Genomic DNA, 15,624 nt, shown 5'->3' on the forward strand with positions numbered 1-15,624 from the left:
AAATGCGCATAGACACTCACAATATCTCAGATGTGCATATAACTATCTCAGCACATAACCTGGTGCATATCATAACTCAGCACCTCCCAAATATATCGTTACAGAGTAGCCATATCACATAAAAGAAATCTCAATTCATTCCATCAAAACTCAATACAATTCAATAATAAAACCATTTCAAATTCTCATTCAAAGTTAACCAAATCAAACGACTATTGAATTGCCGAAAGGTATTACACATTCATAAAAAAATACTCATTATATCAAAAGCATCAAAGCTTTACAAAAATCAAACAATTATATAGATTCAATTCAAAACTTCTTTCATTTTATACAACATTTACCAAAGGTAGTATTTGAAATATTTAAACAAGGCATTTCATCGAACACCTTTCGTGCATTCCAAAACAACCATATATAACTATTTAAAACACAATAAACCTTGACATTTTGAATATCAAAATAGCATATATATTTCAGTAGCAAGGGCTAGTATATCGACTCACCACACAACAACCAAAACTAGTCCAAAATCACGTCACAAGCTGCCTTACTTTCTACTTGCACCGTCGTTGCCAAAATGAGCACCTAAATGAGTAATGTAAATCACAAAACACCATCACAATCATATATACATACCTGTACAGATATCCAATACTCATTTGACCTAAATTCAGATCCTACAAATGGATTTCTATATGGTTTATGCATGATTATTAACATGGCAACAAATCTGCCTTAGTAGGCAAAACATTAAGCTTCAAATCAAACATGTCCTGTGAATAGTCTAGACATAATTTTAACAAACCTTTCGGTGAAGTTTTATCCCTTTGAGTCTAATATCCAAAGAAAAAGGAATTTCATAATTTCAATATCGAAGCAATGAGTTATACCAGTTTTTGTGAGGTCAGGTCAAACTGCTTTCACAATTTAAGCAATAAAATGCCGCGGTCGTTTTCAATATCAAAACAACAGAATCAGATCACACTCAAAGAATACAAGTCGTAGTAGACACTCTAAAATTTCTGTGAAATCAAGAATTACTCGATTTGGAGATATATAACTCGACTTATGTGTAAAATACAGAAGCTACAATTTCTGTCACAAAACAGAACAAGACCACAACTAGGTATGCTATAGTTCAAAGCATAAATAGATGAAAGAACTTACCAATTCTGTTTTCCCACACCTTATAATGACTTAGATCATTGATAATTGAGGTTTATCTTCTGAAATGAAATTAGGGATTGAAGGATTTCGAATTTGCTCTCTTAGGTTTTAGGTTTCATTATATGTAAGAATAAAGAGGTGCTTTTTAACTTACTCTAAACACTTATCCTTATATATAACATATTAAGATATTTATAATGTTTAAAATTAGAAAATGAATAATGTTACCTTTAGTACTTTAACAATTCCAAGAGTTCAATTGAAACCTTAAAGATTCAATTCGTTTCAAACTCACGAAATTAACTTAGTTACCGACGAACTCCCATTTCAATTGACATGCTAAATAAACTCTAGCGTTTTAATGCATGATAATGAATGTATAATATAACATTAGAGTACGGGTGTGTCAGGTTGAGTGTAATTTTGGTTAACCTCTGGATCCTCCACGGGAGGATGATTACCACCTGCATTAAACGGCCTAGAATTCTGGCCAGTTTGATTATTAGTTTTAAATGAATTAAAATGAGCAGGTTCATCTCTTTTGTGAGGAGGTACATACCTTTCTTCAGAGGGTGAGTTTGAGATTGGCACATGACTAGTGCTCCCAATCTCCTGGATTCCTCCGGATGACTGCCCCCCGTGTCCGTTAGGATCTTGTTTGGCCGTATTAACAGCCTCTGGTACATCACCACCATGAGATGACACTTTGACAACAACTATCAATTCTGCCAAATAGCGTTCCATTTCGAACTGCTTCTTATCCATCACCTCATGTTTCTTGGTCAACTCGGCTTGTGCTTGGTTAAAGCTAGCCTGAGTCTGTTTCATGTCTAACATGGATTTTGACAGCATGTCTAAAGCCTCTACCAATCTTGGCTCAGAATTTCGCCGAGTTGGTGTCTGTTGCTCTCCAAAGCCAAGAGGCACATCATCACTCGCCTCTCCTAGAGGCAAATTTTCTTTTTCAATGCTTCTGACCATGTGAGCCACATAGTCTCCATGTCCTACATTTGTAGTAGTAGGATCATCCACTGTATCCTGGGATACAATAACATCTTTTCCTTTTTCACTTCGAGTTCTAGCGATAACTCTTAGTGTCCCACTGGGCGTGCCAAAAATTGTTACTGCCGTTTTGCGTTTGTAACAACAAGCGTGTGAAATGCGGGCGTGCCAGGAAGCGGATTCCAAAATGTAACTTAACTTCTTAAAACGAGCGATTGGGGTTTGGTTAACCTTATAACAAGTACTCCAATCAAGTAATGCTAAAATAAAGAAATTCAACTGTAAATATGTTTACTAATTGAATGAAATGAAAATACAAGTGTTTGAGTAGAAATTGCAAAAGTTCAATCGTAAAGTTCTTTACTGATTGAAGAAAATTGAGTATGCTAAGTGCTGAGTGTTTTTGCCTTTGAGCTGGTTTTTGTTGGATTTGATCGGGGGTTGCAAATTGGCTGCTCTTCTCTTATTTATAGCTTCATCATTTGAAAACTGCTGCTTCATGTACCAACTGCACACGTTCTTCCCCACCTTCAAGAACTGCCAATCGTGTCTTTACTTCTGCTGCACGTGCTTTTTAACTTCTTTTCTTCTGAAAATAAACTTCTTGGGCTTATGGGCCATTTAAAACAATATTTAATGGTCATCTCAAATTCGGACTTAACCTTCTGCAAATGGACTTGGACCTTTTGAATTAACTCCTGGAATAGTCAACCTCTAGAAATCAACCTTTGGAAATCAACCTCTGAAAATCAACCTTTGAAATCCAAATTAGTCAACCTCTGTAAATCAACCTTTGGAAATCAACCTCTGAAATCCAAATTAGTCAACCTCTGAAAATCAACCTTTGGAAATCAATCTCTGGAATCCAAATTAGTCAACCTTTGGAAATCAACCTTTGGAAATCAACCTCTGGAGTCAAAATTAGTCACAATACCCTTTTTATTTTTTAAAAAAAGAATATGAGCTTTTATGGCCTTTTAGCCATATTTTTAATTTTGGTGCAAACAGACCGACATAACTATTTTTCATTGAAAAATTCTAAAAATTCACAAACAATATAAACAATGAAACAATTTTAACAAATCAAACAAATTAAATTTTTTAATTAACCCCTCAAAATTCAATTTTTTTAAACTAAAACCAAAGGATTAGATATTATAAAAATTCAACAAAAATATATCTTTGGTTCGATTTGATTTTGGACATAAAAAATTTAATTATGTTCAAATTTACACAAAACCAAAATAACCAAGCCGAGAATTAATCAAACCGACAAGTTCGATCTGATTTGATTTAATATTTTGGTTTAATTAAGTTTGGATAAAAATTAAAAAATTGGTTTCGTTTGGTTTGAAAATTTCATTTAAAAATATTGATTCAGTTCGGTTTAGTTTGATACTATAAAAAATTGACCTTTTGGTTCGGTCTATTTTTGCTCATTAATGTTTTTAAGTAAGCACTGTAATAACCGCGTTAAAACTAACCAAACCATCTTGTCCGATTTTTTTTTTTTAAATTAATTCCATAAATTCAATTCAATTTTTTTGAAACTGAAATTTTTTGATTCAGTTTAATTTTGAAAAAAATAAATATCTTTGGTTCTATCTGGTTTTATTTTATATTATAAAACTATTTGTTTTTTTGTTCGGTTTGAATTTGAAAATAATAATTTTTAGTTAAATTCTAATGTAAATTCGTAATAACAGAGCCAAAACTGACCAAATCGAGAATTCAATTCGGTTTTTATAATATAAGTCTTTAAAATATTGATTTAGTTCAGTTTTGAAAAAGAAAATGGTTTTGTTTGGTTTTAAAAATAAACAATATCGATTTACATAAGTTTGGATTAATTTTATAAAAAACATTTAATTTTTAGTTCAGTTCGATTTTGCACCTTAAAAAATTAGTTAAGTAAAATATGATTCTTTTGACTTTTGATTTAGATGAAAAAATGATTGAGATGGTTTTTTTTTAAAAAAAAATACTTCAATTTATTTAATGTTATAAGAAAATTTGTTTTTCGATTCGCTTCGATTTTATTTCTTTCAATATTTTTATTTATTTTGATATAAAAAAATTTAATTCGGTTCAGTTTGACTTTACAAAAATTGATTAGGTTTTTATTTATTTTTAAAAGATTTATGTTTTTATAATTTTAATAAGATTTTATAACTTAAATTTATATTTGATTTTTTTTGTTACAAGGAGAAGAGATAAATTCTAAGCAGAAAACAAACTAAACACAGAGGTTATACGACACACCATGAACATTGTGTAATAACCAAAAGCATAAGCTAGATGGAGGACTATTATGAGAGACGAACCCCATTAAGTTCTCATTGCTTATAGAGGCGAGATGATCGGCCGCAAAATTAGCTTCGCTAAAGATATGACACACTCTAACTTTCCAGTTCTTAACGACCAGAGACTGAATTGTAGCAGCTAAATTGGAGAAGTGACATGTATTAGAGCCTTTATTAATTAAATCCGCCACGTTTATATTATCAACTTCGAAAATAACCCGTCCCAACCCAAGATCCCAGCCCATTTGGAGACCATAATAAACACCTCGAAGCTCATCTCCCAAACGAATCAACACCTATGATCATGGAAAAACTACCAAGCCAACCATCGGGCTATATTCGATCTTGAACTGAAGGCACCATCCGTATTATTTTCAACCCAACCTATAGGAGGACAATGCCAAGAAATATGGGCTGTCTTTTTTGGCTGAATAATCATTTTCGTAGTCATAGAATTATAACAAAAAGAATATATTAAATTCTATTGTTAATGTACGAAACCAGCAAATTTGCTTTATTTCTGCACATCTAAATATGCCAAACTGTAACGCCAAAAGCCCACACCCAGTCATCCTTCAAACTGCAGTTACTTCTATAGATTATATAGCGAATTAAGGCATAAATGTACATCTGAATCTAAATTTCTTTCTACTTCTCACTATCTCTGAGCGACCAATATATATACAATGTCTATTGAAAACTTAGAAAGAGCATACAGATGGTGGATCTGATGAACTTTTTTTATTGTTACTAGTATTACATGCTATACACGTGACTCATAACATGATCGTTAAAAATAATATAGTTTTAAATAATAAATTAAAAATACTATAAATTAGTTAATTGAGCAATTAACTAATTTCTTTGTAAATTATTCTATTAATATAGTACTACTAATTTACTTTATTTAAGTATTAAAGTACTTGTTTATAGTGTAATTTTTTAATTAATAATTAAAGTAATATTTAATAATTGTAGCTTATTAATTGAGTAATTATAATGTTTATAAATTATTAATGGATACTGAACCTTTTAAGTTTGGACCTAGACCTCTTAATCTGAATCTAAATCTATAAGTCTGAACCTTATTAAGTATAACAAAGTGGATTAAAGGATTAGATGTAAGATTGAATCCTTAGGGATTTTTCTCTCAAGGACGAATCCTTTTGGATTCACTCATCAAGACCAAACCTCTAATTAGCGTTTCGCCTGAGTATACTCTAAATCACTAGTATAATTCAGATGAATTCCCATCTTATCCGAAAAAGACTTCTTATTTGAACACAACTCAATATAAGAAGTTAATTGATGAATTTGGGATGGAGTTTGATCAACCAGTTCTGTATGAATGGATGCCAACTTATTGCAATCTCTATAACAAGTTTGGACATACTGCCTTTCAATGCAAAATTCAACAAAAGGAGAACAAGATGTGGGTGCCTAAAGTTAAAGAAGTGGAGAGTCAGGAGGAGAAAGAAACAGGTAATGAAATAGTAACAAATGAGGTTGTGTCTAACTCTCTAAAGATAAGGATACCTGGGGAAACCTAGACAAAAGTTATTGCTAAGAAGAAATCTCCTGTTGCTATTATGTTTGGTGTGTCTGGTACTATTTCTAGTAATGTTACCCAGAGGAGGATATTTGTGAAGGATAAAGGAGTTATAGGTGATGGAAGGAAGGTTTTGAAGGAGGGTGAACCCCCTGATAGGGGATGATAGGCACATGGAATATAAGGGGTCTAAATGACCCAATAAAACAGTCAGAAATGAAAAATCTGATTGTTAGTAAGAGCTTGTATGCTATGGGAATTTTGGAAACAAGAGTTAGGCCAGTTAACTTTGATAAAGTTTGGAAGAGTTGTAAGTTGTTCAAATGGAATGTTATAAACAACAATAGTTTCTCTGAGTTGGGCAGAATTTGGATAACTTATGATCCTGCATTAATCCAAATTAGCAATATTACTTATTCAGCTCAATGTATTCAATGTGAAGTAAATTGGGAGAATAATGAATTTTTATGGTCTGTTGCTTATGGATCAAATGATGAGATTGACAGCAAAAATTTATGGAGGGAGCTTATGAATTTCAGATCTACTAATAGAGGTCCTTGGTTGGTAATGGGTGATTTTAATGCCATGACTAATGCAGGGGAGAAAATTGGAGGTAATGACAGTTTTGAGCATAGTGGAGAGGATTTTCTTCAGTGCATAAATGATTGTAATCTTAGTGAGTTAAAGAAATTTGGGTGTGAGTTCACTTGGACAAATAATCAAGCTGGAGAAGCCAGAATCTGGAGGAAACTAGATAGGGCTCTGATAAATTCTGAATGGTTGGATAGTTATGGTGATTCAGACTATGTTGCTCTTAATGCAGGAGTTTCAGACCACTCTCCTTTGATAGTTACAATCAACAAGACAGTTAATAAAGGGGCTAAGCCTTTTAAGTTCTTTAACATGTGGATGGATAATGAAAAATTCATTGACATTCTGAAAGAGGTTTGGGGGGTGGATGTGACAGGATGTGCTATGTTCAATTTGGTTCAGAAGCTTAAGAATCTAAAGGTCAGGTTGAAAGATCTAAATCAGAATCAATTTTCTGGGATTTCTCTTAAAGTTAAGGAGAGTAGGAAGCTTTTGGAGGAGTTGCAAAATAATCTCCAGAAGGATCCTTTAAATGAGGATTTGCTTATGGAAGAAAGGGCAGTTTCTATTCACTACAAGAATTGTCTGAATGCAGAAGAAAAGTTTCTAAAACAAAAGTCCAGAATCTCTTGGTTAAAGCTAGGAGACAGTAATAACAAGTTCTTCCACAATTCTGTTAAAGTCAGAAGATGCAGGAATAGAATAACTAAATTGGTTGATGCCAATGGGAATGAGCTGAAGACTCAGGAAGAGATTAGTGATGCTATGGTTGATTTTTATGAAAAGCTGTTGGGGAAATCATATCAAAGGAATCACCTAGATCCTAACATTGTTGACAGAGGTCCAAAATTGGGGGATATAGATTCTAATAGTCTTGTTACAGCAGTTACTCAAGAAGAGATTAAATGTGCTATGTTCTCTATTAATAAGGCCCCTGGGCCAGATGGCTATTCTAGCCTGTTCTTTCAGAGAAACTGGAACATAGTGGGAGGAGATGTTGTTAAAGCAATCCAAGAGTTTTTTTTCTACAGGAAAGCTTTTGAGCCAGGTAAATGCTACTGCTTTGTCTATTATCCCTAAAACTGTATCTCCAAACAGTTTAAATGACTACAGACCGATAGCATGTTGTAATGTCCTGCTGAAATGCATAACGAAAGTCATAGCCATGAGACTTAGTAGATGCATCAGTTCCTTAATTAGTCAAAGCCAGTGTGCTTTTATTCCAGGTAGAAGGATTATTGACAATGTTCTTTTGGCCCATGAACTTGTGCATGATTACCCTAATGAAAGAGGTGTTGCTAGCTGTGCCATGAAAGTAGATCTAAGGAAAGCCTATGATACTATTGAGTGGGATTTCTTAGAGGAATTGCTGTTAGGACTTCAGTTTCCTAGAAGGTTCATAGAGTGGATCATGATTTGTGTAAGGACCCCTAGGTACTCTGTTTCCATAAATGGATCTTTGTATGGCTATTTTAGGGGTGGTAGGGGTTTGAGACAGGGAGATCCCCTCTCCCCCACCTTGTTTGTGATTGTGATGGACTATCTATCCAGGAATCTTTCTGAGATTGGAAGCAGGAATTGTTTCAAACATCACAGAGGTTGAGGCTCTGAAACTAAACCATCTCAGCTTTGCTGATGATCTCTTTCTCTTTTGTCATGGAGATTTGGCTTCAGCTAAATGCCTGAGGGAAAGTTTAACTCACTTTCAGGAGGTGTCTGGTATCTGTGTCAATAAAGATAAAAGCTCCATTTTTTTCTGCAATGTTCCTGCTGATCAGAAAAGGAGTATTTTAGACCACATGGAGTTTGGAGAAGGTTACCTTCCTGTTAAATACTTAGGGATGCCTCTAATATCCAGGAGGCTTACTAAAGATGATTGCCAAAAAGTAATTTTAAAAATTACTAACAGAATATCTGCCTGGAATGTTAAATATCTCTCCTATGCAGGAAGATTGCAGCTCATTAACTCGGTCCTTATGAGTTTACACTCTTACTGGAGTCAGATCTTTATTATCCCTAAAGCTGTAACTAATGAGATAGAGAAAATCTGCAGATCCTTCCTTTGGAAAGGCAGCTCATCTGGAAGGAAGTATGGTGGTATTGCCTGGGATACAGTTTGCCAGAACAAGAAGAGTGGTGGTCTAGGGATAAAAAAGTAGATATTTGGAATACTGCTGCTGTGATGAAACAGGTTTGGATTATGTTAACTGATAAATGCTCTTTGTGGCCTCATTGGGTTATTCATAATAAACTCAAGAAGCTGAGCTACTGGGGCATTACAAAGCCTTACAAAGCATCTTGGAGCTGGAGGAACTTAGTTAAGTTGCGAAGTATAGCTAAGGATCTTTTTGAGTATAAAGTTGGCAATGGTAGGGATACTTACTTCTGGTTTGATCCCTGGGTTCATGGTAAATCTGTGCTAGATGTTTTCCCTAGAATCAGCATAGAAGATGCAGACATTCCCAAGGATGCAAGAATTGCTGACCTATACAGGAATGGTACCTGGATCCTCCCAGATGCAGCAGATGAGGTGACCCTTAATGCTTGGGAGTTCCTCAGAAACAATTTCATAGTTAACAGCCAGGAGAGTGATAAGGTGATGTTCCTAAAGAAGAATCACTTTACCATAAAAGATACTTGGAAATTCCTCCTCCCTGATTCTCCAAAGGTCTCTTGGTATTCATTGTTATGGAAGGGTCCTAATATACCTCGGTATAGTTTTATTACTTGGATTGCTATCCAAAAAGGTTTGAACACTAGGAATAAACTCTTCAGGTGGGGCTCTGTAAACAGTTCCAGGTGTGTTTTATGCAATGATGATTCTGAAACTATTGAGCATTTGTTTTTCCATTGTAAATTCTCTGATGTTGTCTGGAGGGGAGTTCTGAAAGGCTGTGGCATTCGCAGAGATCTTTTAAGATGGGGTAGAGAAATCAGTTGGTTTACCAGGAAGTTCAAAGGCAGGAATTTGAGAAATAGGTTGTGCAGATTGGCTTTCTGTGCAGCTGTTTACTACATTTGGATAGAGAGGAATGATGCAGTCTTCAAAGGTTGCAGGCCTAGGGATAGTGAAGTTATAAAGAAAGTCAGATTTGCTGTTTGTAGTAGACTTAATCTCAGTATTGATACTGATGTAAATAGCTGTTGGATGTAACAGCTTGTATTAGAGGTTGTAGGCTGTATTGCTTGGCGTTTTAGCCTTTTTATAAAATCTCGGTTTATTGACAAAAAAAAAACAATTCTAGTATCATCTACTATTCTCAAACCATCTAGAAGAAACGAAAGAACATTATATTGCTCTATCTGTCTTGGTAGGTTGTAACATGTTTAAAAGAAATTGTATAATTTTGTGTACATACCTTGTATCGATGAGACGCCTTTTGATAATGATTCTAATCCTTTCATCCTCGTCAAATCCTCGTGGGTTTGATACCTGAACTTTTATCCACTCTATTACGGTTGCGTTACCGTATACTTGCGGTAAATGACCGACAATTATCATGCGTTATCATGTAGGATTGAGTCTAAGATGTTGTGTAATTGATTTTTATTATATTAGTGAAGTATTAGAAGGTGTACGTGTAAATTGAATGCTTAATTATAGTCCATGCGCACATGATTTAGGTGTGGATAAGGGAAAGAAAAGTGTCGGTGCGAATTAAGCAAAAAGCTGAATCGGTGTGGTTAGTAGATATGTATGCTCTTGCAACTGAACTTGACATGTTATTTAGATATTCAATATTTTAATATTTAAAGAGTTTTAATGTGGTTTGTTTGACTGTTTTGAGATGCACGAAAGGTGTTCGACAAAATGTCGAGTTAAATGTTTCAAATATTGTTTTATGAAATGTTTTCAAATATCATTTTATGACAAGTTAAAATACTGTAAGACCACGCGAAGACTGACTTCCTTTTCAGGATAACCTGTTCAATACTCTTTCTTGCCTTAGGGGTAAGATCGCTTGAGACAGAGATTTCTCTGTGATTTTTCTTTGTACTAATATTGAATGCATCCGTTTTAATGGATCTAATGTCATATATGCATATAGATTGATCACTAAAGATAGTATGTTCATTAGGTAAGACATCACACAAATGCGCATAATTACTATTTATGCTATCAACTTTGGAAGCAAAAATAGTGCCATCCTCATAAATGGATGCCGACATTACATCAGTTTCATAAAACAAATTTAAAATGTTGCTAAATAAAAATTCTTCCAAGTTTTCTAGAGTATCCTCCACAAGGATTGGGTCTCTAAGCATGTTGTTGAACAAGTCTTCGGCGAGCAGGTCTTGTGAGGCGGCATCCTTTGTCTCTCCCTTCATGTCCTTGAGGACATATTGGAATATCTTAAAGCTTGGCGTCTGATTCCCTTTCTTCGTGATCGGCTTGATCTCTTTAAATGAATTACTCATTTTGGTTTAGCCGGCGACCTGGTCCTCATTGTCGCAATGCGTCATCTTGTGATTGAAGATGTTTGGTTTGAGCGTTTGACTACACTGGACCTTGCCTTCCTGAGCAGCAGTCAAAACTATCTTTCTTGTATGAGTGCATCCATAATAGGTTAGTATATGATGTACAATATTCTGGATGCATGAGATGCGTGATATTCATGATATCGAGGGTTAGTTAATACATAACACGTAACATTTAGTGCATAGAACAGTTGATATCACACACACATGTTATTTATTCCAACCTTATTTCTCCCACACACAGCGAGGTTTCATTCCTAGGATATACCTGTAAGCTCTCTTCTAGCAGTTATACAACAAACAGGCGACGATTGTCAATGTAAGAATCGTTTATCTTTTAATTGAAAGGTGTGAAAACATAGAAAGTGGACCCGGCGGTCCGAAAGTGTCACGACTCAAAATCGTTTGTCTTTTAGTGATAGACTTTAAGCTTAATCTAAACACTGTAAACCCTAATCCTAATCTAACCACTGTAAATAGGATTGTTAATTACCCTAGTCAAAGGCGACATCAATACATATAGAAGTAAAATAATCAAACCCTAAAAATAGCTCTATTGGTCAAACCCCCCAGCCCCAAGACACACGCTTAACAGTCAATTTCAGTCAATAAAACAAGCTTCTACATTTCAATCAATTAAGAACGCCCTGCTACGCACCGATCGAAAGCTGGATTCCGCATATGGATCACCAAAAAACAAGGCAAGGACTTAGAAAGATAATCTTGAGGATCCAACTATAATCTCTATCATTTTTTCATCTGTTCGAATGTTAGATATGTCACGATCTATTGCTTTAACTGATAAATTATTTTAACTAATTCTGATGCCATAACTGCTATAACCGTCAATTCTGATGATTATGTCATGCTTAAACCAGATCTATATTAAAAACATTCTTTTTAGGATATTTTACATATTTTAATTGCTCTCATATGGCATATCTGATCAAATCTGATAAGATCTATAGCTATAATTGTTTGTTTAGCCATATAATGCTTTTTCTTCCATGATTATTGTTCTTAACATGTTTTCCATCAAATCTACTTGAAAACATATTTTTAGGATGTTTTTGAATGTTTAGGATGCTTAGATTTCAATTCTAGTACCTATTTTGTGCGTTTTGAGCATTTTTTGAGTGTTTTACATGAAAATCTGAGCCGAACGACGAACTGTCGTCATCCCCTAGCAGTGGCGCCGTTGCCACTACACCATGGTGCCACTATCACTTCATAGTGGTGCCTTCACCACTATGAGTGGCACCATGGTTGCCTCTATTCTTCGTTCTCATATCGCTCCCAGATCCTTCCTAACCCAATCCAAATTTATTTTGGCGTTTCCGGATTTGTTTGAACTCGGAAGTGAGCCCCTTTTGAGCTCATGGAATTGTATTTAGTTGAGGCTTTAATTCTGTTTTATAATGGGTCAAACTCAGTTTGTATCAGGCCTTGAAGCATAGATTTGTAATCTACCCAGTCAATAGGGCCTTAAAGCCCAAACCTGATGAAACCAGCAACTTCCGGTGGATCTGTATCGACCTCGACCTTAATTTGAACCAGTTGATCTGTATCGACGAGACAAAGAACTTCTGTGTCCTAACATAGTCCTGATTCCGACCGTATCGACAAACAGATAGAGATGAGTTTCAAACAGTCTAGTTCGACAAGGTTTAAACGTATCTTTAATCTTGTATGTATATCAATTGCCTATGTGTATGCTTATAATGTATAAACGCTTTCCAAAATATGTCCAAATCCAATATTAACAGGTTAAAGGACTTAACCACCTAAATTAGTAATCAAATCCAGCAAATCCAATAATCACTTAGAAATCATATGATTGCCATGAAAATGTACTTAGAAGGTTGTACAAGAATTCAAGATGACTTAATAAATTCATTCTCACTTAGACATATGTTTTAAGGCTTTATGCATGTAAAATGATCATGACCAGCCACTTGTCTATTATTTGATAGGCATTTTAAGGTTATATGTATGCTTAGGGGTATCTACTACTTGCCTCACATGTCTGTCAAAATCGAGTTATATGCGCGTCTAAACATGATTTATTGCTTTTCTTTATCGCTGTCATACATATTAATTTACTTTGCAGTTCATTATCTTATGAATTGCATGAATGTCGAGATGAGAAATAACCGGATATATCCGGTAAATAAAAATGTAATCGATAAGTCAAGTACAAGAGTTTCGGTAATGTCCATCGAACCCGGTCTTTTGGTCTGATGTACGATAATCTCATACATATGCGAGTGAGGTTATCTAGTCGGTAGAAAAAATATTTTCTAAATGAGTTAAGCGGCGATTCCATTTCTCAAACCTTTCCAGATCTGAAGTTAGTCATAAGTTTGGGCGAGCGGACCTCGAACCCTGCTCCACTCACAATTACTGTATTTAAATTAAAATATATTTTAAATTTTAAATTTTTGAATTTTAAATAAAATTTGCAAAAATTATAATAGTATGTAATTAACTACTATATTAAAAATATTAATAAAATACATAATAACAAGTTATATTACCATCAAGGCTAATGGGCTGAAAAAACTCTGACCTTTGTTTTGGTTTTCAACTGTACCCCGATAAAGTAATTTTTTCAATTTTACCCTATTTTGCACTTTTGGTTTTCAATTGCACCCTAATGCATTAAATTAAACTCTTTTCATTTGCATAATATTCAAAATAGGTCCTTCACGTTTATTAAAAAATTCAAAAGTTCTTTAATGTTATAAGATATACCAAAAGCCAGCTTCTCTATAATATAAAAACAATTAATTAAATTTAAATTAATTAATAAAAATAATTTTTTTTTAATTTTCGGAGGAGGAGCAGCTCCTCGTTGAGGAGAATGTGTAGCTGCAGCATCTCCTCACCTGAGGAGCAGCTGCTCCTCCTCTTCCGAGGAGCTGTTGCTCCTCGGTAGAGTATGAGTTTCGGTCAAAATTAAAAAAAAATTGTTTAGGGGTTTCCGATGGAGTTGGCGGTGGATTGTTTGGATGATCGTGGGTGACGAGCGAAGTTTGGTCGATGCGCCTGATGATGACGGGTCCGATGAAAGCGAAGTGGAACGTATTAAAATTTAGGCTTAATTTCTTAAAAAACCCCCACCTTGCATTTTTTTTCGTTTATACCCTGACCTTGTAAAAACACCATTTGTACCCAATTTTGAGTTTTTATGTTTCATCTCTACCCAAAAGCATTAAATTGTACTCTTTTCATTTGAAAAAAAGTTTAAAACAATCCCTCATTTTTAACTTATATACGAATTAGATATTAATGTTATTAATAGTACAAAAATACCATCTTTTTCAAAAAATTAAAAATAATAATAATTTTTTTTAGTTTTTTTAAAAAATATTTCGAATTTTTTTTAATTTTTTCAAATTTTTTAAAAATATTTCCGACAAAAAAAATTAAAATTAATAATAATTTTTTTTAGTTTTTTTAAAAAATATTTCGAATTTTTTTTAATTTTTTCAAATTTTTTAAAAATATTTCCGACAAAAAAAATTAAAATTAATAATAATTTTTTTTAGTTTTTTTAAAAAATATTTCGAATTTTTTTAATTTTTTCAACTTTTTAAAAATATTTCCGACAAAAAAAATTAAAAATAATAATTTTTTTTTTAATTTTTTATTATTTTATCAAATTAAAAAAATTAATTAATTATTTGGATGTATTTGATTATTTTTTAAGTTTAAGGATTTATTTGTATATTTTAAAATAGAAAAAGTATGTTTTAAACTCTTTTCCAAATGAAAAAAGTACAATTTAATGCTTTTGGGTAGAGATGAAACATAAAAACCCAAAATTGGGTACAAATGGTGTTTTTACAAGGTCAGGGTATAAACGAAGAAAAAGTGCAAGGTGGGGGTTTTTTAAGGAATTAAGCCTAAAATTTAATAATTAATTATAATTAATGTTCTATTTAAGATTTATTTGAAATTTTTTTAACGACTTGTTTAAATTTGTCCAAATGGAAAAAAAGTACAAAATAATTCTTATATGTATTTATTTTAATTCCTATAATAATAAAATTATTAATTTTTTAATTCAGAATGCTATTGAAAATAAAAAATTTCAAATAAAATAAAATTAAAAAAATTGCGACATCGAAATGGAATTAAAAATCAAAATAAAGATTAGGGTTTTTTGAGCTCATTAGTCTACCCAACAATCTATATACTATCTTATAAAGTAGAACCGAAAAACACTGTACAATGAACAGTGCTTTCGGCTCTTTTCTATTTTACCCCTTCGTTTCACTTTGAATAACAATTTAACTCTTTCTCATTATATAACACTTTCTCATCAAAATGAGGTGGACGGCTGGATTTTAAAAATGAGAGACTTTGTGGATGTGTGCCTCCCTTTTTGGAGAAGTAGTGACTCAGCCATGTACTTCTTTGACACTTGGTTGATATAAATTGGAATTGCTTACAAGTGTTATGAAGCTTAAGCATGGACGATTTTCATCTATATCTTCTTCAATTATTTCCCAACTTTGCCCCTAC

The 15,624-nt window shown here is 33.4% G+C and overlaps 1 protein-coding gene across 1 annotated transcript; it reads left to right on the forward strand.

The window, feature by feature from the left end:
- Positions 1-6,186: 6,186 nt before the first annotated feature.
- On the forward strand, positions 6,187-9,769 carry LOC126656792 (uncharacterized). Its single transcript, XM_050351409.1, has 4 exons — positions 6,187-7,663; positions 7,773-8,102; positions 8,167-8,585; positions 8,669-9,769. Exons 1-4 carry the CDS (start codon positions 6,187-6,189, stop codon positions 9,767-9,769), a joined length of 3,327 nt encoding a protein of 1,108 aa, XP_050207366.1.
- The last annotated feature ends 5,855 nt before the right edge of the window (positions 9,770-15,624 follow it).

The sequence above is a fragment of the Mercurialis annua genome, linkage group LG7 (assembly GCF_937616625.2).
Source record: "Mercurialis annua linkage group LG7, ddMerAnnu1.2, whole genome shotgun sequence".
Taxonomy (NCBI): Eukaryota; Viridiplantae; Streptophyta; class Magnoliopsida; order Malpighiales; family Euphorbiaceae; genus Mercurialis; species Mercurialis annua.